The sequence below is a fragment of the Armigeres subalbatus genome, chromosome 2 (genome assembly GCF_024139115.2).
Source record: "Armigeres subalbatus isolate Guangzhou_Male chromosome 2, GZ_Asu_2, whole genome shotgun sequence".
Lineage (NCBI taxonomy): Eukaryota > Metazoa > Arthropoda > Insecta > Diptera > Culicidae > Armigeres > Armigeres subalbatus.
The window spans coordinates 143,284,434-143,308,590 of NC_085140.1; the positions used below are offsets into that span (position 1 = coordinate 143,284,434).

Below are 24,157 nucleotides of genomic sequence, written 5' to 3' on the forward strand. Positions count from 1 at the left end.
AAATCGTAAGAATTTTTCGAGCCTATGTCAATTTAAATCAATGTACGGAATTGATGCAGAATGGCATTTTTGCTACATCACATGGCAAAGGTCCTTGTGATGCTATTGGAGGAACAATAAAGCGCATGGCCACAAGAGCAAGTTTAGCCAAAGAACGTGAGCATCCAATTAAAACTGCGAAAGAACTTTTGATTGGGCAAATCGTAGAAAAGAAAAAGATTTAACCAAATTATCATTTTGTTTTACTACTACTGAAGAGTACGAAATAAAGGCTTCAGAGCTCAGCGAGCAATTTAATAACGCGAAAACGATCCAAGGAACCCAAAAATTTCACTGTTTCATTCCATTGTCGGAAAATAAAATTAAAGCAAAACTATACTCAAACTGTGCTGATAATAATTCAAAAGTGTTCGATATTTTAAAAAATTTGAATAAAAAAATAAAAAATAAGTATTAATAAACTGTTTTCATGATATCATAACCCATACCAAAATTCAAACCCAAAACTCTTAGAGTTTCTATAACAACATTGTGTAACTGCCACATTTAATTTAATACTTAGGATAATATTAATTCATTTTATTTATTTATACATATAATATTTATACATATAATATACATAATATCGATGAATACATAAATATGGAATATCATACAAACAACTTGTTTAACTCACGCAAGGCCCTTAACAATAAAATCAGCATCAAACTGAGATTCTTGAAAAAAAAAAATACACGGAAATTTTTTTTTGTTTACTATATGTGAAAATTGTGAAATGTTTAAAATGTCATAACTTTTTTGTTTATTAGTTTACCATCACCAAATTTTTATGGTAGATAGCTAATATAATGGACCGTTTTCCCTAAAAAAATTACGTTCGAAAAAAGATAGGGTTTTGAGATATTTGAGTTTTTGTGACAAAAATGATATTTTTAAAGGCTTAAAAAAATTTTTTTACTGTGCACATTTTCTTAAGAATCACCATTTAGTTATCTAACTTTGCTGAAAAAATCATAACAATCGAACATTCCGTTTTTGCTGTGCAGCTTTTTAAATATTTTTGAACCATTTTCACATACACCCTTTTGAAAAGTTAGTCGTGACTCAATATGAAGATTTGATATCGAAAAATGACGATTTAGATGAAATTGAAAAACTGTGCAAAGTTTCAACTCAATAGAAAATCATGAATTAAAAATTTTCTTAAATTTTGATGCTGTTGCTTGGAATCGCTCTTATGCGATGTGTGGTTGTCTGGGATTTGTGGGTTATGAACCCTACTTGCGAGTGAATGTATCGATCCTGTTTAGCGCGTTTCACAGCCGCGTCGATGCTATCTGCACTGTCGAGAGAATCATCGACATAGTGCTGACTGTGTGGCTCCAAATGGCTGGAGCGAAATGCGATGAGAGCAGCTCTCTACGCTGCGTGTGCACGCCACGGAGAGCTGACAAGAGGAGGCCTAGTTATGGCTTTCTGCTCACCGATTGACACGCTGAGGTGGTAAAAAATAATCACACGCTGATGGTAACTTACTCAAACCCCACCACCTAGAAAATGATATTTATTTTAAAAAGATAGAGATATTAGACTTTTGTTAACTAGTACTATTAGATAAAAACTCCAAACTAATAGCTTTGTGAAAGCTGGCAACGTTTTTAAACTTCGTGAATTTCGGATATCTGATCCAACGTGCAATTCCGCCATGACTACTAAGTTAGTGAATCCCAAATTTAACTTCAAGATATGTAATCTATTTTGCCTTCCAAACAGCTTTGTGGCTTATGATTGTTCTCCATATCTCTCAGATTTCATTAGAATAAGCTTAACTTGTGGTCTTATGTACACTGTCAATTATATAAATTTAAAACTAAATATGTTTTAACTAAAATCTAAGTTTCCAGGACTCACCCTGGAGTTTTCTAGATCGTCAAGCCTTTTTCGGCAGTCTCCCTAACGCCCTTTATGATTTTCCAAATCATAAACCATTTTACAGCGGCCTTTCGGACGCACTTTGTGATTTCCCAAACCACAATCCATTTTCCAGCGGTCGTCCCGATGCACTTTGTGATTTTCCAAACCACGATTTATTTTCCAGCGGTCTTCCAGATGCGCTTTGTTGCAATACACACCACCTTGCTTGTGATTCCTTTCAAACCATTGAATACTGTATTTTTCGCACATTAACCACTTGAATTCGACTCACCTTTTAAAATTAGCGTCAGGACAGGGTTTTTTTTTTTATAAATTGCGGTAATGCGGAGTACAGGTAGCGCCAAACGTTTCAACGTCCACCACAAATATCTCCGGCTTTCTCTTGCGATCTGTACGAAACAGGAAGCGTTGAGCCGGCTTGTCCTCTTTGCGTAGTGATTTGGTAAAACATCTCCTGCAAGGTCTCCTCCAAAACCTATGGCTCGCTCCCTGAATAGTTGAAGTACGGCCGCACATAGGGGTATTTTCGCAATCAAGCCGGAATAAATTATTTTATCTCTCAAACTGCTATATTTCACCTTATTTTATGATACTGTGATGATAATTTAGCTGAAATATCAGTTTTCTTAATTTTCACTTTTTGACCCATGTGCTTTACCCTTTAAAACCCTGAAAAACATTGATAATTTCAATTAATTCGTTCTCGTCATCGCTTCTACCGAAATCAGTGCAACTCTATGTGTTTGCAAGGGGGAACATAGAGCTAAAAGATGGTGTCATGGAAAATGCTCTATGACTCTTCCTCTTTTCATAGGGATGTTGAATGTATGATATAGGTCATAAATGCCTTAAATACAGTACCAAACTAAAAACATCCGCTTTCAAAATGGCGCAAATTTGCGCAAGATTTTTCTTCGGGATCCTAAAATATAGACATAAATGCATCCTCTCTATACTGAAATATTACCGAATATCATCGAATAAGTGTTTTATGCTTATTGAAAATATAAGGAACATTAACTAGTTTTAGCTCGAAAATGGACTTCGAATAACTCTTTTGTATTTCTGTTCAGAATCATTTATTCTTGGCAAAAACACGTTTACATGATACTATTTTGTCTACTTTTTCATGGTATGTACTGATCTGTGGATTACTGTGACAAATATTTGACCACAATAGAACATACCGAACGTAATCAAATTCAAAAGAGAAAACCGGTAATTTCCTCAATGAAAAACCTCTAACTTTCTAGAAGTGTAGTGGTAAAACTTTAAATCTAAATAGAAAACCTAGTACTAGGAGTGGCTCGTCTACTATTCAGAGGAGTTTGAGACATATTTAGACTGCTCTAGGACAATTTTGAAAATTTAACTTTATTCCGGCTAGAATGACGAAATACCCCTATGTGGGCCGGCAGGGACATCAATAGACCAGGTCCGGATAGCAGTATTCCAAACCAAATGCATGCGTTCAATATCCTTGATGGTAACGTACTTTATTATGCTGTCATGCAACTCTTCATTCGTAGATCCAGCATGGTGTCATTCGAAAGATTTTTACGGTGTACACACTTAATTTTTTTTACCGGGATCTCAGCAAAATGTTGAATTTTTACCGAGATTCGCACAGCCGTGCCCCAGCAAACATGTTTTTTGCCGAGATTTCTGTCAAAGTTGCTGAAAATCAGCAAATAATTTGCCGAAACCCAGCTAACAAACCTCATTTTTAACGGGATATCAGTTTTTTATTTGCTGGGCACACGGCTGTGCGGATTTTGCCGAGCTGCAGAAATAAAAACTGAGTGTGTAGCTAGTCACATGGATGCATAAACAATACATCCTAGATGAGACCGTACATTTATCGGTTCGCCTGCACACGGGCTTCCAGAGAGCATTATTTAACCCGATGAGAAGCTTGTTTTCTCCATGCTGTTTTGGTAGACACAATCTTTCTACGGTGTGTGCTTCTATCAAGTCGAAGCGTTGATAGTTTTCCATCTCAGCAATCTGAAGAGTGACGCATTCATTACGAACAATATTTCCCGTCCAACGCAGTTTGAGAGGTTGTGCCACTCCAATGGCTCGTAAATCACGGACAAGGTCCTCGTCGATTAGAGATAATTCCGACCCTAGGATAGGATGTGCAAGTAGTCATTAAAAATCGTACCGATTTTCTGTCACAATCGTACCGGTTGCGGATTGGTTGAAAATGACAATCGATCACTTCGATTGGCGGTGGCGCGTTTTTCGTAGGGCAACATATTGTTAGTTTAACTCTGTTGCTAGTTTGTAAAGTTGACACGTTGTAAAACACGTTAATGTTTGAGTTCCAGTTTTTTGGCATAAAATTAATTTATATTGAGCTGCAAACACCTTATAAATTTATCTAAAGGGTTATAAGAGTTTAAAAATGTTGATTTTAAGCATTATCATTCACCTTTTGTCATTTTAGATCTCAAAGTCATATTTTCATTAGCGGAAATTTCTCTCTATTAGTCTTTCGCTATGATGGATGGAACGGAAAGAACAACATCAATTTTTGATACATGATATTTGGAAGATTTTGTACCAAATTAATTTGGCTGCACTGGCGACCACCTCGTCAGAGCAACCGACTAAAAAACAACAAGGCATTCTCAATTGAGTTGTCACATCCTATCCTAGTTCCGATTCTTCGTCCAGGTATACCATGGCGCGTGGATCTTGTCTAACAGCGCGTGGATCAATTGTTCCGAAAGCATTCGGAGAGTATCAATAACTTGCGGATCAGCCCAAAGAGGAGTAGTCGACTTCGAACCGACTCTAGGGCAGCACCCTTCAAACATTCTTGTGAGCGTAGGGGAGAAAGGTCCAAAATGCACCCCTGGAGCAAAATGGCCTTACTCATAAAATCACTCATATAATCTGTTGTAGTACATTTATGCACGAATATTACCATTACACTTCATAATTAGTTATCCATCATTGAGCTCCATTGGAAAAATTTAGCAAAATCCCTTCATATTCACTCAAATTTAACGATTTGCTATTCTTCCGCCACATCCGTAAGATTGTAGTTCAATCCATTAAGAAAAAACAAACAACCATGCGTTCACCATCATTTTGCATGCAATTGAGTCATTTTAGACCACCATTCGGGCGTTTTGCCCCAGGCCTATTTTTAAAACATTTTTTAAATGCGTTAGAAAGTCATGAAAACCTTATTGTTTTGAATAGGAGATCATTGTGAAATGTAGTTGGGTTTGTAAATTTTGCACCTATACGTTGAAATGGTTGGGCATTTTTGTTTATATGGGCGAAAACATCGAAAAAGCTTAAGGGTTGCATTTTGGACCGTTCTCCCCTATATGATTTTCAATGTTTGTGAACCCGCGCGCTGTGGCCGAGTTCATACAGCTGCTCTAAAATAGAGGCCTTCTACCTTTTCTGTGAATATGAGAAGCTTCCTAGGGAAGAACTTGGCGAGCTGCACGTTGAGCTCTGGATGGACCAGCATGCATCGTCAATCTTGCCAGTGGCTCGTCAAATGACTCATTATACTCAGAGCTACCGTCGTTACTTTCTTCACTTTGAACGGCGTGGTTACGAACTGATCGATGAGTTACATTAGCTGCACCAGGATCCATCGCCGTGATTGCTGGGTGCCGCTTTGGGGTTTCTAATTCGTGTTGCTTCGTGAAGACAGGTCCAACCAACTGTTTTTTCAAGATCGCCTGTTCTTGGGCCAACTCCTTCTCTCTCAATTCCCTCTCTTTTTGGGTCTTCTGTTGAATAAATCGATTTTTTAGAGGGCTTGGTAGTCATATGGCTACTGCTTCTGCCTCATACGCAGGAGGTCGTGGGTTCAATCCCAGGTCCGTTCCATTCTCCTACTTTGTATCTTTCTCTGTATTTCTCATGTTCTAGCAATCGCTAGAACTGGAAATGGACTTCCATACCGTTTCCATTACTATTCCTATACCTTCAACTTGAGTATTCTAACAGTAATCTGCTAGAATTGGAAATGAACTATAGAGCTCGTTTCCTACATCCAATTAAAAATTCCATCAGTTACCTTCTCCTATCTATCACATTGGCAGCTCGTTAACCAAGACGGACCTCTGCCTCTCCAACCTAACCCAAAAATTCCAACAAATTCCGCATGAACTCGTGGCAAGTGCAGAGGGATATTCGGCTTGCAGTGGGCGAGTGATTGCATCATCATTTCCTCCCCCTTCCCTACATTGACTTGCATTCTGACGTGGCAGGCGCCAGTATGACCTATCAAATGAGATCACCAGTACTTGCACATTGAAGATGTGTGCTAGTCCCAAGCAAACATCTGTTGGTTCCTTGTGCAAGAACAGCTGATCTGGTCATAATGGAGTAGCAACTACGAGCAGTCAATCAAGCTCAAGCTCAAGCTCAAGCTTCTGTTGAATAAATCGATTTTTGATCTCCTTCTTTCTCGCATACGCGATGAACTTATAAAACATAAAAAATCACAAAAATAAAGATTTAAGAAACAATCTCTCTCGCATCTGCCTCTCATCATCGATTTGTTTCACCTTCACGTTCATAGCCAATTCCTCCTCCGAACGTCTAAACTCTAGTTGAACTCGTGGTTCAGAATTACGGCTCAAATTTGAAGCCACCGATTTTGTGTCGTTATCTTTTCTCGGTGCAACGATACTGGTCACATCCGACGTGGTCTTCATTTCAGGAACACTTGTAAAGGATGATGAACCAGTGGCTAGATGGCTCCGACAGTAACACTTATCAAGCTTTTTTTATAGGGGGATTATCATTCACCGCCTCGTGTGCAAGGCGTTGGCACAGAATAGTGACAAGCTGGCCTGTCGGGTCAAACAAAATGACTTCCAGTAGAAGGATGATCAATGATCAGGGGTTTCAATTTAGTGGGGAACTAGGGAGACTAGAGCTGACAAACGGGGCTCCTTTGCAAGATACTGTTAGGCATCTTTCAGCGAGCAGTGTTTAGACCTTGCAATAGCAAGACTAAGAAAATGAGGGTGTCTTATGCATCATATTGAAGACGTTTTGAAATAAATTGCAACCAAGAAGCATTTTCAAACCTCCTTTTGCATTCCAACAAAATGACAAAATAGTTTATTTACTTTATGTCACAACTAACTATGTTCTAAAACTCAAGTAATTCGATGGGAATTCCTCCGAGTGTTAACCGCTGGGAAATATGGGTGCTACCCAAATAAATATTCTCTATTCATAAAACGAAATGAATATCCGAATTAGTGGCCAGAATAGTATTTCGGAACAGCGTTATAGTTCGGTATACTACTGTTAATGAAACCTAATTCACCATTCTGTTTTTATTGAGACCTACATGCAATAGCCTAAGTAATCGCTCGATTAGTAATAAATATTATCTGTAAATAAAAACCTTCCAAATATCTATTACGAAGTTTTGATGGATCGTATATTCGAAGTTGACAGCGATAGGTACAAAGCTCTGTCGACTGCTCTCCCCGTCAATTTACATTATCAAATACCTTGGAACGGGCTTTCCTCCGGGTAGCCTAGAATACTCCTACTGAGACAGATTGAATACAGAGAGTAATCGTCTGTCCAGGCAGAGAGCAAGTTTTAATGATAAGTTATTTAATTTCGCAGTACAGTTCTACTCTGTTTCCTAACTCGGTTACCTACCTGGGAAGTGGCTTGATTCGGGATATTAAATTTCATTCGCAGCCTCGATTGCCAAAAGAGAAAAAAAAAACATAATTTCAATTCTACAGAGGGTGCCGTCACAACGAATAACTTAAAGTTGTAGATTGTAGGACTTTCGTGTTAATCTACGCTACTTGCGATATAGTATTTGTAAATTAACCTTATACATGTTGTTCCTTAATCATGTTTCATAAACTTGTCATAGCTTTATGTAGTATTTATTTATATTTGACCTAAGCCTGACCGGTCCTGATCATGATTTATACTTATGATTTATACTATACTGCAATCAAACCGAGTGAACATATCGGATCTATAAAACAGTAAATGTAGTCAGAGAGAATAATTCAAATGTGTCCGCAAAAAGATACGATTTAGTCCAACGATTCCACTGCTGAATTAATTTAATACAGTTCCGACATTCTTGATCCATATTGGATAACCAAAGACAAAAATAATGAACTCCGATGTGACTTGTACTTATTATTATGATCTCTTTGTAGAGATACTTGATAAGTAGTTATGAAACTCGACGAATTAACGTCTAGAAGTATCTCTTCTTTGTGACACTAAATTGGAATGAGTTAAGCAAATCGAAAATACACTATGTCTATATGTTATATGAATTCATATGACTTTATTTTTTACGTTTCGCTGTTCCCTTAAGACGAAAGATAAGAACCATCCAAAAAAGCAAGCTTTAGTCCGTTTATATGATGATGAGTTTCGATGACTGGTAGGGCTCAATTTCATAAGTCACACTATTTAGAACCCACCAGCAACAGCAGCAGAAGCGACACTGCAATCTCCCCCTCTGTGCTATGGATACGGTTTATCTTGTCACGATCTGACACGGGCACTCACTGCATTGTCGCCACCGCACCAGCCAGCACCAGTCTGCAGCTGCATGCAATCACATTTGCATAAAGTATGCAATTGAATTAACCAACTTTCTGCTCGATGCAGAAAAAATAACCACGGAGACATCCTTCACTCTTGACATGCTTCACTGCAGGCAGCAGAGATAGATGGCGTAAGGCATCCGTTCGACAGCACCATTCCAGGGGCGGCACAGGAAGAGCTATCACTCACGACAATATAGCCCACATAGCTTTTCCTTTCGACTGCGGTCCTTTGCTTTTGAACTGTTCATGCAAATAAGTATTCTGGCTTTGGCATGATGTCCCAAAGAAAAAGCTCGCGAAAATGATACGCCACTCGTGCTCAGTCACCAAACACCAAGGAAGGCAACCAGAACCCCCCTATGTAGGGTAGGGTGGAAAACTATCAAACATAGTTGATCCCAGTTTATGGCACTTCGTTACCACACGATGCCACTTGCACGCTTTAGCTGTTGGTACAAAACTTTGCCGCCGCCGGGTAAGAAACGTTCCTGCCTGTGCAGCAAGATGAAACACACGTACGATAAGCAGATACCTGGGCTAGGGGATGGTGTTAAAAGAAACCAACAGCCTCTGAGCTACGCTGAGCGTAGGACATTTATAAGGGTCATTAACGGGATAACTCGACAAAAGCCCGTGACAACGATGCGATCATTGGTTCCGCTTGGTTGGATACCGTTTCTGTGATATGCAGAGCTGGGTACAATATTCAAAGTAACGTTGAATGTGAACCATCTAATTTAAATACGGAACAATTGAGTCGTTTTGTAGTTTCAGTGTGGTTTGGGTGTTATTTTGATACGGACCTTCCCGAGCAGCACACATGTTAATTTTCGATCACAGAAACCTACAAGGGATCAGATTCAGTCAGAATTAAGTTGCTCCAACCAGTTTCACTTGAATTGTGGTGCTTATATTAAATCAAGTTATTGAAAAATGTGAGGCTTAGGAGTTGTTGAACCTAACTTGAACACTGATGAAGTGGAAAACTGTCGAACATCTCCAATTTTGGCAAATGCAATGATGTACAATTCCTAGGAAGACACGAATCATTCTAACTCAAAAGGAAAATTAGACTCCGGAAAGGTAATCCTACGCCTGTGCACACAAAACCAACTGGAGCGCCAATTTTAACCATGTACACAAATAACTTTGATAGGGGTTACGGTAGGTATTTCCACATGCGATTTAATTTACCACATAGGCTAGAAACCCGAGCAAAGTCTGAAAACATAATGAGAGCATGTAGAAGCAAAAATATATTTTGATTTTGACATCAAATTGAAATAATAATTTGTTTTCAAATATTAATCATCATGATTGATTACATATTTTGATCTCATTTTGATGTAGATTTCTAAATTGTATGATCTGACATCAAACTGAGTACTTATTTTGTTATCGGAACCAATATCAAAATCAGTTTTCAATTTGCTCTCATCGATAGCAGGAATAGTTTTCGAATTGATGTCACAGTAAGATTTTTCTGCTATACGTTTTGTTATTTTAACCGTTAAAACGACCAAAAAGATATCAAACTAAGTAATGATAATCGGCGATTTGACAACATCAAAACAAGTTATCGGTTTGCTCTCAAGCTTTGCTCGGGAATCTAACTAGAAACATATTCTTTCGTTAAAACTTCACCGTGTCGGATCGTAATGTATGTTATCATATAAAGTGAATGCTACTTTCAGTAGTTTCAGTAGTAAAGGAAGTTTATGTACCTACAGGAGTTAGACAAAATAGTTGAGATTGGCAAAATGTTATTGAAATTCAAATCAGTATAACTTTAGTTAGAATAATCCGATTTTCATAAAACGAGACCATCAGACGAGTTTTTTTCTAGTACCTAATCTGTCCTCTTCTAAAATATCAGATCGGTCCCCGAACACCAGAATTGTTTTGGGTTTTCTGAAAGTATGTTAAAAAAGCATTTCTTTTTTTTTTTTTCATTTTATGTGACGTTTACTATCATCATATTTAATGCTTTCCCCAGCAACTAGAACTAATATGTCGACGAATGCTGGCTGTAGATCAAAAATCTGTCAGGTATAAGCCGAGAAATGACTATCTCCGTGAAAATGATCCGGATTTGGCCATACATCCTGAATCGATGTCACTTTCACAGAACAACCAGAGCCTGTTACAAATTGGCCAGCGAGTCTTATAGTCCTCAAAATGTGTCTTTATTATTAATTCTATATTCATCGGCTTAAAAAAATATGAAATTTGACACCCATATATGCATGGTTCTAGTCGGTTCCAACCCCGACCCCTTCCTCGGAGACCCTCGAAGGCCCTCGGAACCTGCTGTAAGGAAGGCAGTGAACAGTATCAACCTCAAAATGTTTCTGTAAACATCATCTAGAAAAGTCATGTTGTTAGATACTCATAACTGCATTATTTTGATCTGTTATGCTTTCATAATATTCCCGGAACCGTTCTTACGGAACTGACCATATCTCTTCGTATTACTTATGGGTTTTCAATTCACAACCGGCATTAGACGGCATATTAGTTCAAGTTTCTGGGGCAAGCATAAAATATGATGATAATGAACGTCACATAAAATGAGAAGCAGAGGAAAAAATGTAATTTTAACATTCCCTCGGAAAATTCGGAACATTTCCGGTGCCCAAGGAATGATCTGAGATTTTGAATGTGGACAGAATACTAAGAGAGTTTACGCATCTGATGGTTTTGGAATTATTATTTTTTTTCTCTTGGTTGTATATTTATTTGTTAAGCTTTCTTTGAACGAGGGTGAGTATTTGAAAAGACGTCACTCATCATACAGCACACAGAATACAAGAATCTGCATCAAGAGATTTCAATAATGATGGCGACTGACTCACTTCAAAGTTGAATTATATTGGTTCAAGCAGTTCCAACAGTGCCATTAAAAAAACTACCGACAGGCTCAGAGCCGTAGTGTGGCCTTCTGGCGCGCTTGGCAAACCTTTACTGGACGCCCATAAGAAATTCTCTTACGTTCAACAATAGGGGAAAAAAGCCGTTCAAAATTTGGCGGTTTTCCTTAGATATTAGGTTTATTGAATTCAAAAATTCAGGAAAATTTCAATGGATTTCTAGGAATTTCATGACTTTTAGTAATCCTTACTTGCTACCTCAACCTCTACCTCGGTTATAGAGACTTAAGGAATTCATGAAAACACAAAAAAAATTCATAAGACTTCATAACTCTGAAACGCAATGCCACTTGTAGAGTAGAGTGGGGCAAGAGTGCGCGTGGGGTAAGTGTACGTTTCGATTTTTTTTAAGTAATAAAAAAGATAAACTAGCAGCATTGCATCAGTTTGACAGGTATTCTGGCCAACTATTTTTATGTGTAATTGTGAACGATTTGAATAAACAACAAGGGAGATATGGAGGTGGATATTTTTTCGGTCATTTTGCTAAAAATAATTGTGTTTCCGCAACTAGTATTTCTTTACCATTTTTACGTTCAATCAGGTGAACATTATTCCAGTTCAATCACCTTTTGTAAAGAGTACTTTATGGTTCAGAACACCAATCCGGTTGGTTTTCCAAGAAGGCATTAGTTGAATAAGTTTTGGGACTGTGGGGTAAAAGTACGCAGGAACGGGTGGGTCAAGAGTACGCATGTAAATTTTCAAGTTCTGATGTCAAACCCGCATCTCCGACCGAAATAAGACTACTTCCAAAGCGTAAAGATCTACAACTAAGAAAAATGGGACAGAAATCGAAAATTATCACAAGTTTTAAGGATAAGTTAAAGTAATTTGGTTTTAGAAAGGACTTACCCAAGTAGCACAATTTAAACCGATTTGATTACAGCAACTCATATATGACTGAATTTGGTAATACATGGGTTACAGTAACTCATTAATGACAAGAGTGCTGCTTGGGTAGCAAACAAAGCAATGAAGCGAAATAATAAAATTGTATTAGGACTTGTTGTACACTTAAACATAGTACGAAAGCACAATTTCATCGAAATGATTATTCAATTTAATCAAAAGAAACATCCATAAATTACGCAACGCTTAGTTGGGAGGGGTTGCGAGATGTATGCCGATACATATAATTTTTAGAGGATTCATACAAAAAGTGTAAGATAGGGGGGAGGGGTGATGAAATGACCAAATTTTACTTTACGTGAATGGTGAATTTTTTTAAAAGAAAATTCCTTTGTTTACGCCACGCGAAACCTGATATATTTTTACCTCTGTAGTTTTTTGTATATAAAAAAAAACAACAGTTTTTCGTATGAAATTTCATATTTATAGTATCCCCTCCCCCTTTAAGAGCTACGTAATCTTTAAACATTCCCTAATATATATTCATTAAACATAAATTAAATGTTATTAACTTTTATTTGTGTTAATATATACTTGAAGCACATGATTGGATAAATGCGCACTCTTACCCAACCGGTGGGGTGAGAGTGCGTTTTTCACATGTCTTGCTATAAGGATTCAACTAAAGCGAATCCCAATAATTTCAATATTTTTACCGCTTGGTAACATATAGGAAAAGTTTATGAATCATCGACATTGATTTGATATGCAGTCACAAGGGCCACATGATCGATTTAAAACTAAGTGCGTACTCTTGCCCCACTCTACACTCTGCACGACTTCCCACACGAAAAATTATGAAAGAAGAACTTTGCTACCGGTTACAACGCAGTCTGCCCTACATATAAACTCAATCTCGCTGGCATTTGCTCACACTTTATTAAGAAGATAATAATACAACTTCGTCAATTCGGAATGACCACTAGCGGATTTTTTTCGGATTGGAAATTGTCTCGACTTCCCTGGGCATAAAAGTATCATCGTGCTAGCCTCATGATATATGAATGCAAAAATGGTAACCTGGCTTAGAAACCTCGCAGTTAATAACTGTGGAGGTGCTTAATGAACACTAAGCTGCGAGGCGGCTCTGACCAAGTGTAGGGATGTAATGACAATAAGAAGAAGAAGAAGACCACCTCAATAAGTTATCTTAGTGGTAATGCACTAAATCCGGCCCAACCACCTAAGGCAATTGCGGATCAATCACACTCATCCATATTCTCTTTTCTCAAGCACGTGTTTTCTGTGGTAGTCCACAGTATTGAAGTGTGTTTGTCGGAACTTCTAACGGTGTTGCAGTCTTGGATAATCAAAACGAAGACTTTAGATTTTTCCCGGCACATTTCGACTCTATTTCGAAGAATTCTACAAAATTGTTTGTCATAAAAGGGTCATATTATGTTGGTGTCAATTCTTAAATTGTACATCGGATATTGAACTAAGTGAACCAAGCGATTTTTCCACTAATTAATTTCATTTAGGTGCTCACTTGATTCCCACTCAAACTTGTATCTTCCTCGAAGGCGATAAGAGTTAGTGTGAATTGCATTGATTAACCTGCCGATGATTGCTACAATGACTTAAATTGATAGTGTATGGCTATTGCGTAGTAACGCTCCGCTTTGTCCCGCACACTCAAAGGACAATATGTGATGCCGTCAGGTTCCCACCGAGGCAGTGAATATTTTTGCATATTCCATCTATCTCAAATGAATAAAAAAAAATAAGGAATTCGTCGGGAATCCTCCAAGCAAACCGAAGGGAAACTCCAGGGATTCTGAAGGCAATCCACCAGGGATTCCAACAGGAATGTTCCAGGGACTCTACAGGGAATGTCCCAGGAAGTCCGACGGGAATGTTTCAAAAAATCCAACAGAAATATTCCAGCGATTCCGAGAATCTTTTAGATATCCTCCATTTTCCAGGAATACCGACAAGAATAGTCTAAGAATTTGAACGGGAATGTTCCAGGAATTCCGACGGGAATGTTCCAGATAATCCGACGGAAATATTTCAGGGATTCTAATGAGAGAGCCTTGGGCTAAAAACCTCTTTAATAAAGATTATAATAATAATAATAATTCTAATGAGAATCTTCTAGAGATTCCGAATGGAATCCTCCAGGAATTCCAAGGAATTGTCCAGGAATTCCGACGGCAATGTTTCAGAGATTCCGTCGGAAATCTTCCAGGAATTTCAACGTGAATGTTCCAGTGATTTCATAGCCAATGTTCCAGGGATGTAGAAGCAAATCGTTGATGTATTCCGAAGCAATCTGTTAAGGAATACCGAAGCAAATAGTCGAGGTACTCCAAATTATTCCTCCAGGGATTCCGTAAATAATTTCTCCAGTAATTCCGAAGGGAATCCTTTAGAGATGTTTAAGAAATCGTTGAGAGATTCTGAAGCAAATTCTCAAAGAATTTCAAAGCAAATCGCCCGAGGGATTCCGTTCCGAAGCAATTCATTGAAAAGTTCCGAAGTAAATCTTCGAAAAATTCTAAAGCAATCAGTCAATGCGTTTTGAAGCGAATCATCGAATAATTCCTAAGTAATTCGTAGAGGGCTTTCGAAGCATATTGTCAGAGTGATTCCGAAGCAAATCATTGAGGGTTTCCGAGGCAAAACGTCGAGAGACTCCGCATTAAATATTCGAGGGATTCCGCAAACCGTTGAGTATTCTGAAACAAATCGTTTAGGAATTTCGAAACAACTCCAAATGACTTCGGAGGAATTCCGAAGCAAATCAACGAGAGATTCTGAAGAAAATCTTCCATGGATTATGAAGGGTATCTCCCACAGTTTCCCACGGGAATCCCTCAATAATACTAAAAGGAATCCGGTAGGGACTCCGGTTGGAATACTTCGATGATTCTGAGAGGTATTCTTTAGAGATTCCAACTAGAATTCTTCTCGGATTCCGATGGAAATTTCTCGCGGATTCTGATGAGAATCCTTCTCGAATGCTGATGGGAATTGTAGAGATTATCATGCTGCTAGGCAAGTGGAAGTCTGCTGATAAACTGTCACTCCAGTCCGTGATAATTGACTATGTCTTTGACTGCTGGCGAAGTACCACGATTGCTTTGATTGCTATTTTGGTGGCTCTCTGTTGTTGTTCATATCAAGCTTACTTTGATGCTTTCAAATCCCTTAGATATTGCCTTTTAATAATAGGGGCCATCCACAAAGTACGTCACGCTCCTAGGGGGGAGGGGGGGGGGGTTCGAACAGCGTGACGACTCATACAAATTTTTTAGAGATTTCATACAAAAAGTGTGACGAAGGGGGGAGGGAGGGTTCAAAATCGCCAATTTTTGCGTGACGTACTTTATGGATCTTACCATAAACACCAACACTCCCCCCTTATTTACGCAAATGCCTTTTTATTCATAAGTTCATACTCCAAAAGCCAAATCAGAAATTCAAATAGGTGCTGAAGTTTTAAGCGCCTCACATATTGTAGCTCAGTCATTAAAAATGTTAGGTCAATCGATTGTCAACCTCCAGAGTGGAACTACGAGATGAAAAAGAAAAAAAAAGTGAATCGGGTTCTTGGCTCGGTATCACAGTATTGCAAGGCAGGCACGGATAGTAGAATACTCGCACCAAACAGAATATAGAACAAGAGTCGGATAGCCAAATCGGGCAATAACTTTCTGTTGTCATTTCCACAAGAAAGCGTGCCTATTGAGAGGTGCTTTGGATATTTTGCTTACAAACTATTTTCTCTAATTCTAATAATTTCTCTAATACAAGCTGGAGGTCTGAAACACCATCCGTCTCCATCAATCGTTTTCCTCACGGTAAAAAATATGCACGTCCATGCGAACTGTTGTACATTTGAATTTGCACCTGTGCAGTGCATAGAAGTCTTCTCGATCCATGGCTACTCATCGCCAAGAACACAGTCTGCGGAGGGTCCGCAAATCGTCCTCCACCGGATCGATCAACCTTGCTCGCTGTGCACCTCGCCTCGGATCGTTGTCGAGAACCATTTTCACTGTCCAACATTCTGGCTACGTGCCCGGCCCACCAGAGTCTTACGATTTTCGCGGAACTATGGATGGACATTTAATAAATAAAACAGTTAAATTGAGAGTGTTGATTTTTTACCGAGTAATGATTTATCCGCGACAATTGAGAGCATCCATTTCCTGTAAGTTTTTTACAGACAAGTCGCCGGTCTTTAAAGACCCCAAGAAGGCGATGACCTTGGGGGAGTCCCCTGGGAACAGAGACTCGCCACCTGGAAACAGAAAAGAAAATCGCTCGGCTGGTATACGTCTACTAATTCTAACTTACGCATCCGTATGTATCCAGATCAAACTCTACCAAACATCGTTTTCGTCAGATCTATGCAGGAAAAATCACCATGTGTGAGCATCCGACCCTCAAAACTACCCGTTGTGTGGTTAGCTGCCGTACTACCGGTCGAATTGGAGAAGAGTGTGAAAATATTTCGGTCATTATTTTAATCTTTTTCACGTTTTCCGGAATTTGTTGATTTTGGCTATATTCGTTGCAGTACTTTAATGCTGGACTTTTGAGCATACTTGTGGTGCTCGGAACTTTTTGAACATTTTGAACATTTTGTCTTGTGTTTGTACCTACGCGATTTTTCCTGAATTTGGCTGAAGATGGCAGAGTCTCCGCCGCTTTTTAAGTTTGGAAGCCCTTAAAGTGAAATCCAATGCCATCCATGTATAAAATGATAGAAGACGAACTCTGGTACTGTGCAGTAAAATAAATTGGAGTTAGAATGCACGCTATGGGAATGTGGCGGAGTACTCTTCGGAACGGACTCAAGCGGCAATCTTGTCAGAATTCGCTGACCTGCACCAAGAGAGAACATACCTTAACATCTTAAGTCAGAAGACTACTCAATTCCAGAAGACCATTCGAGCACCCGCAGCAATTTTTACAAAACCTGTGATACTGCATTTTGAACCGAGCCCATCTCTGTTACATACGCGAAACGCCATTCAGCGGATTAAATTACACCAGGGGCTGTCGTATCCGGCGGCTAGACACAAATTCAACAGATTACAACTTAAACAAATTGTTTTCTTCAAGCGGTCATGCCTGTCGAATTGATTATTTTAACAAGGTAAATATGTGGATCGTTACCTATTTAACAAATCAGATCTGTGCCGGAAATCTATAAAGAAAGCTTAAAATCTACAGTAAAACCACAGACAAACAGACATAACACTCTCGAAATTTTCTTCGTTCACTGATTTTCTGGTTAGTTTGAAAAGTCATTAGTTGGCCAATTGACCAATCATGGGGCACGTGCATTGGATTTGCACGAGTTTGATGTTTCTCACTACCGCCATCTGGATCGTGATTTGCCTAACTTAGTGAACACAACAGATATCGTTAGTGTTCGCACGACGATGAATTTGATGAGTGAATGTTCAATGTGTTATGTCTGTTTGTGTGTGGTAAAACCTTCCAATTTCCTTTTGATCTAATGGAAGGGGCTCACACCGACTGCAATGTCTCTACCTCGGATACAAGCCCAGGTGGTACACTCAATCCGCTTGGTCGTCTAAAATAGAAAAACACGCCAAAGCTTTCTTTTTGGAGGAAAAGAAAAAAATCAACGGCCCAAAAACAGTCACAAATTCAGCCCAAACTCAGTCACAAACTATCCTTTCTAAACGGTCTCCTTCGAATAATTTTCCGGTGGATATATGCTAACTACAGCAATAGAAAAAGCCGAAACAAAGAACTAATCGCGAAGCAAGTTATTCGTGGTTGGCCTTTAGGGATTCTTCGTAGTCGAACTATGCCACAAAAAACGGGATTTTATCTCAAGTGCCCTCTTATTTGTAAATTGAAAAATCACCAAAACAAAGTAAATTTGTAGAGCTTTTACCGAGAATTTCTCAACCGAGTTATCAGCAAGCTTATTTTAACAAGAATATATTAAAGTTACATTTCATTGCTGAATTTCAGCAAATAGTTTGCTGACAGTCAGCCAGCTAATGACAGTTTAAATACAACTTGTCTCCGCGATTCTCTCGTTGGCCCGCTGCAGGCAAAGTTCCATTTACGCGTCCATACCAACGGTGACAGAAACGCAGTCACCAAGCAATAGAATCACGTCACTACTGTCAAATCGCATGTGTTTGGAGTAGCCTTAATATTATCACCTCCCGGATTATTGACATTTAATGATTTGCCATTTCGTGGTACTACAGAATACTGCACTTGGCAACAGAGCTTTGCAAATGGGAACACTATGACGTATTACAAAGCCTCGACGGGCAGCTACTTATTTCGACATCAGCTGGAAGTTGGATACTGTCGGATTGACTCATCGAAATGAGTGATGTACGAGGCACTAGTCCTAACCTTGAGTTGAATTGGAAATAAACTTGTCTGGACACATAAAGAGGTGGAGTTATAATACAACGAATTCGTATTTTAGACCTGTATTGACTAATTGACCATCTGAAGAACAGTGACGAAAACTATTAGTACTTATGTATAAGCTCTGTTCCTTAAAATAAAAACGTATGAGCTTTAACCAGGTGTACTTTGGTATGCCGTAATAAGCTCAATGGATTCCTTCATATTTAAAATAATAGAAATTCAACATGCATGTACCAGCATGCTTTAAAATTAAAGCCGAAGGCATCGTATTCGTTTGAGAGTTATTGATTTCCATTATTAACCATTTGAGCATCGTTCCTGGTTTGTGTGATTTCCATAATTCATTTCCAACCTCGCGTGCTTGTGTAACCCCGAGCCCAGAGTGTAACACTCTGTTCAATTTCCTTTCGGGTTAAGTTTGTACTTGATATTATGCTTTCATTTCCGTTCACGTTCTGTTTTTCTCTCTTTTTTATTTTATTTACTTTCATGTCACTGTTTTGGCTATCATCATCGCACCATTCTCTATCAAACCAACACGCTGCTGATGCTGACTGCTGTACTGATGCCACTGCCACTGGCTGTTTGTTAATGCTACTCATGCTATCACCATGCGTCTCCACATGTTTTGCGCACATCAACCGTTGCTGTTTTATCATTACCATTGCTGCTGCTGCTCTATCGAATAAATGTAAATTTGTATGTAAATGCTTGCAACCAACCGCTGTTTACCTTTCCGTATCAACGTGTTCATCATCGGATGTCGCACCGGAACTCTAACCGAAACCAAACCCATCTTGTTCGGTTTTCGAAAACAAATCTCATCATCTGCGCTTCCCCGAATGATGAGGGAAAAATTGATGATCACCGCACACATGCCACGGATCAACCCTCGCTAAATAAAATCGAAAACAAACCAAACTATTGTAAATATTGGACCAACTCCCTCATTTCCCTCGTTGGCCTCCATCATTATGAATTCGGGATGCTTCCAACATTGTGCATAACATATCATATTGCTCAAATACTATGAATCGGTTCACAAAATGTATTCTAACTCGCTTTCGGTGTCACATTTCTGTATATGCTTATTGCTCTTTGTCTTCTCTTTTTGACTTTTCGTCGTGTACATAAACGATATTTTACTCTTGTCGTGTTCTTGCTTCAAAAATTGTATAAACTTTCACACGTTTACACACGTACACCGGAAAACCAACACTCTCCTTCCCCCAAACCAAAAACCATATGCCATATAAATATATTTATGAGAAGAAATGGACTGAGTCAGATTTCGCTTATTAGGCGGGCGTCCTCGAGCTTCAAGCACAACGCCTCGTTCGTGGCCCGGCTGCCGACGATTCGGCGACACAAGAGTCAATCGCTGCACTCCCCCGGCAACGCGAAACCACCGGGCAGCAGCGGAGGCGCTGGAACCGGCGGCGGAGGCAGCGCCCGGACGGGGAGGTGCCCCCGGGTGACGGATATCAACGCTTCTTCGGAGAATCTGGGTGAGTACCGTGGCGCAATTATTATCTAGCTTAAAATATGGGTGCTTTTTGTATTGATTTTCCATACTCTATTCTCTGGTGGTAGTATTTTTGAAAATCGATCTCGAGTTTGCCAGCTAACAAGCATTCCGTTTTCACCTTATTCAAGTTAGACAAGCTTTTACTAACTCACTAACGCAGACGAACGAATAATCGTGTTTACAATCTCAACGCTTTGTACTGTTTTTGAGCATTCCATTACACATGTCACTTTCTTGTTATGAACTCAGTGATGACAAAAAAAAAAGACTAATTTTAATAATATAAGCTTTTACTTTTGATATTGAAAAAAAAACTTTTTTCCACCCCCCTTTCACCCTAAAAAGTAAACAGAGACTGCTAGATGCAATATTGACTAGAAATTGAGCTTGAAAACTATCCTTATTGAATTGTAGGAATCACGGAGATTAGGTGAACTGATAAAAATAATAATTCTATCGAAAAGATTATCATTACAATAGCTTTAATTAATATATACCAGAGAACAATGTTTCCTTCCCACCAACAAAACAAATTAAATTATTTATTTGAGAAACTGCATACATCCGCTTTACACAATTCCGAGAAAACAACAAAAAACTGTTTTCAAACAAATTGGCACCGAATCTTTGGATTTCTTCGATACAGATCAATAGTTTCTGGCAAAACTCAGCATCTTTATGTACTTTCGGTTCAAAAATTGCGCCCGGCATTTCTCCATAATTGCCCTTCAAAAAATCATACATTTTAGAACAAAAAAAAAGGTAAGAAAATTATTTTGAGCTTTTTTAGTGGAATGTCTTCACTTGTCATAAGACGAGTTAGTACAATCCCATTGAATTCCACCACTTAATTGTATCTTGACAGATACGTATTTCGACCTCAAATGTAAGGCCGTCTTCAGTGTCTCGTACTTGACTCGACCAAGTCGAGTCAAGTACGAGACACTGAATTATTGTCATCTGTCAAGATACAATTAAGTGGTGGAATTCAATGGGATTGTACTAACTCGTCTTATGACAAGTGAAAAAAAAAGGTTTTTTTTTCAGAATACGTATTTTTGGATGAGTATTCAGAAGATATAAAAATCTCATTTTGGCCAAAAATGTTACATATGCAGTTCCCCAAACAAACGGTTCAATTGGAAATATAACTTTTAATAAGGCAAAAGTTAACAACTATATAAGTATGTAAGCATATCAAAAGGAACAATTTATCTCGCACTGTGTAAATGATTTGGATTTGCAGAACAAAAGAAAGACAACATTAAAACAGCATTAAAAGCAGACTGTTTCGCTAGATTCTTGACCATCGTTCTTATGTTTGTATTGAACAAATTGAGTAGTGTGGGAAATTTTGTTTAAAAACTTTTAGGTTTTTTGGAATTATGACTAGCTTCTTTGAACTGATAAACTGACAAAGCCACTGATAAATTTGTTCAAAATAAACACATTTTCTACAATAAGCATAATACCTAAGGAGGGACTGTAAATTGGAGCACAAAATAGCGTAAATGAATTATTCATTATTAGAAGTAAAAGTTTATATTATTCTACAAGAATCATTGATATGTCCAACGACATTAAAGTACACATATAATATCTATAAATCCTCACTCACTTTTTTCTGAATTGTATGGAATTCTGAATAACATCGATCGCAACATAACCTTTCGCCAGCTACTCCCTGTGCAAAAAATAGCCTAAGAATTTGCAATGCATTGTTTTGATACTTCATTCTACAATACTTTGCATCACTGCTCTGCTTCACGGCAAATGTAATCGTTTTGACTTGAACTTTATAATTATTTTTATCTGCTATTTGAAGTAAAATGTCAACTGTCCTAAAATAAAACAAAATTTTATGGCAATCTAATCGCGGTCTTACACGACAATATTACTCAGTAAACTAACGATGGCTCACATCCGCAAAACATCATCAGTAAATACTTACCACAGTAGAGAAAACAACTTAATATTAGAATTTAGTAAACATATCCTACGTAGCTCATTATCTTCCAAAATGGTTATTTTTCTTGTCTTTTTTCTTTCTCTTTCAATTAAAAACCTGAAACTTGAAAACAAATATTTGTACAAAACCAATATATAATCAACCATCCACCACCAACAACCGACCGGTTCGATACTGTATCCGCTACTTTTACACCGCCTTCGTACTATTCCTGTGCTATTGATCAAACGAAACCAATACTCACTATTCATCATACAACAACAACAAAATTACCATTTTACCATCACAACCAACAAAAGAAGTAACCAACAACGGTAGACCCATGAACCCTAGTCTCAGCGAAGACTCGGTAGCGGAAACAGCACTGTCCAAGAAAAATTCCGATGGTGAGTTAGCAAATGGTAGAGTTCAAAACACATGCTCCACACTACTAGTTCTACATACAAATAGCGATACGAAAATTAAAATTCAGATACAATTTAGTGAATACAAACGGGATCGGATTAAAACATACAGCATTCTCAAATGATCATTCCAAATTTGTGATACATACGTTTTAGAAACTTTTTCGGTTCTCCCATGATTTCTGTTCTCGATGTGTATGAGCAAGGTTCTGCTTTCCGTGCCACCCCTCTCTCCCCTTCAATGTTATCCAACGCTAATCCTTTATCAATGTTTAGCGAACATTGTTTTGTGTGTGCTGTTTCACTTTTCCTGTGTCTATCTTTAGAAATTTCTTACCTAAAACTTTCAGATCAATGTTAGGAGTTTAGGATTTACCCAGAGGGAACTTCTTTTGTTCAGTGACAGTAACAATTTCCTAATTTGAGTTTTTGTGATGTATTATCAGTTGTCAATGTCGCATGTTTTGTCTTACAGCTGCTGTTTTTAGATCTTCATACTTTCGCTGTCTTTGTTATATTATATGTTATAATTTATATTCAACTTCGAGTCGTAACTAACTTAATCAATGATCTTTATGCATTTAAATATGAAATTTGATACTACATTAAATTATTACAAGAGATATAATATATGGGTTGAAATAATAACATTATCTATAAGTAATGAATTCCCTATTCGTAAAAAATATTCAAAATCAAGCGTGAGAGCAATACTTTGTTATTAAAAACGGAAAACCAGTTTTCAAATCAGCACGAAGTCGCATAGCTTTAGAATAGTAGTTTGTGCAACTAGTTGCAAAAAGATGATTTTTTCAGCACGAGTTGTACGTTTATCCAACGAGGCTTGCTGAGTTGGATAAATACTACGAGTGCTGGAAAATCGAGTTTTGCAACGAGTTGCACACGCTATTTTTTGCAATGACGAAAAATCGACTTTAATATGATACATCTGTACCAAAATTTTACAGTCTAATTTACTCCACATGACCATTCTTGCCAATACATTATGTTGCTGCAGAGAACAATCAGATTCTATGTTACCGTGCCACATTGCATAGTTCGATAAGCCGTGAAGCGATAGATGTACTTGCCTTTGGAAATGTTTGACGTCTTGTCCCAAACTATTTCAATTTATTACGCGACGCAGAGAATACACTATTTGAACACTTACCCAAGCTAGTTCAGCAAAATGTGGTCTTGTAACTACTGTTCTGATGATGGTTTTTCATGATAGTACCCAAATGAGTGTTATAATGAATATTATGCAACCCATTTGAATTGCATAATGTTCATTAAAGCACCCATTTCGTTAGCATGGAAAAGTAGGCCGTTTTATCACTCAAAGACAAACTGTAAACCAGTTATTATGATCGGGAATTGCAAAAAAACTTTCATGATTACTTGGATTGTGTATTATTCGTAATCTATCTATCTATCAAAATGAGTTTATATTTCCCTGCCCCAACTAACGAACGGGTGGACCGATTTACAAAATTTCTTCA

The 24,157-nt window shown here is 38.1% G+C and overlaps 1 protein-coding gene across 2 annotated transcripts in view; it reads left to right on the forward strand.

Moving 5' to 3' along the window:
* The window catches only part of LOC134210927 (potassium voltage-gated channel subfamily KQT member 2-like), a 685,380-nt gene that overhangs the window by 501,333 nt on the left and 159,890 nt on the right, over positions 1 to 24,157 (forward strand). The window contains exons 11-12 of one of the 2 annotated variants that reach the window (XM_062687367.1): positions 20,027 to 20,262; positions 22,551 to 22,637. In XM_062687367.1, the coding sequence (XP_062543351.1) occupies positions 20,027 to 20,262; positions 22,551 to 22,637 (323 nt within the window). The remainder of the gene's footprint in view (positions 1 to 20,026; positions 20,263 to 22,550; positions 22,638 to 24,157) is intronic. The other variant, XM_062687366.1, reaches the window with a different exon arrangement.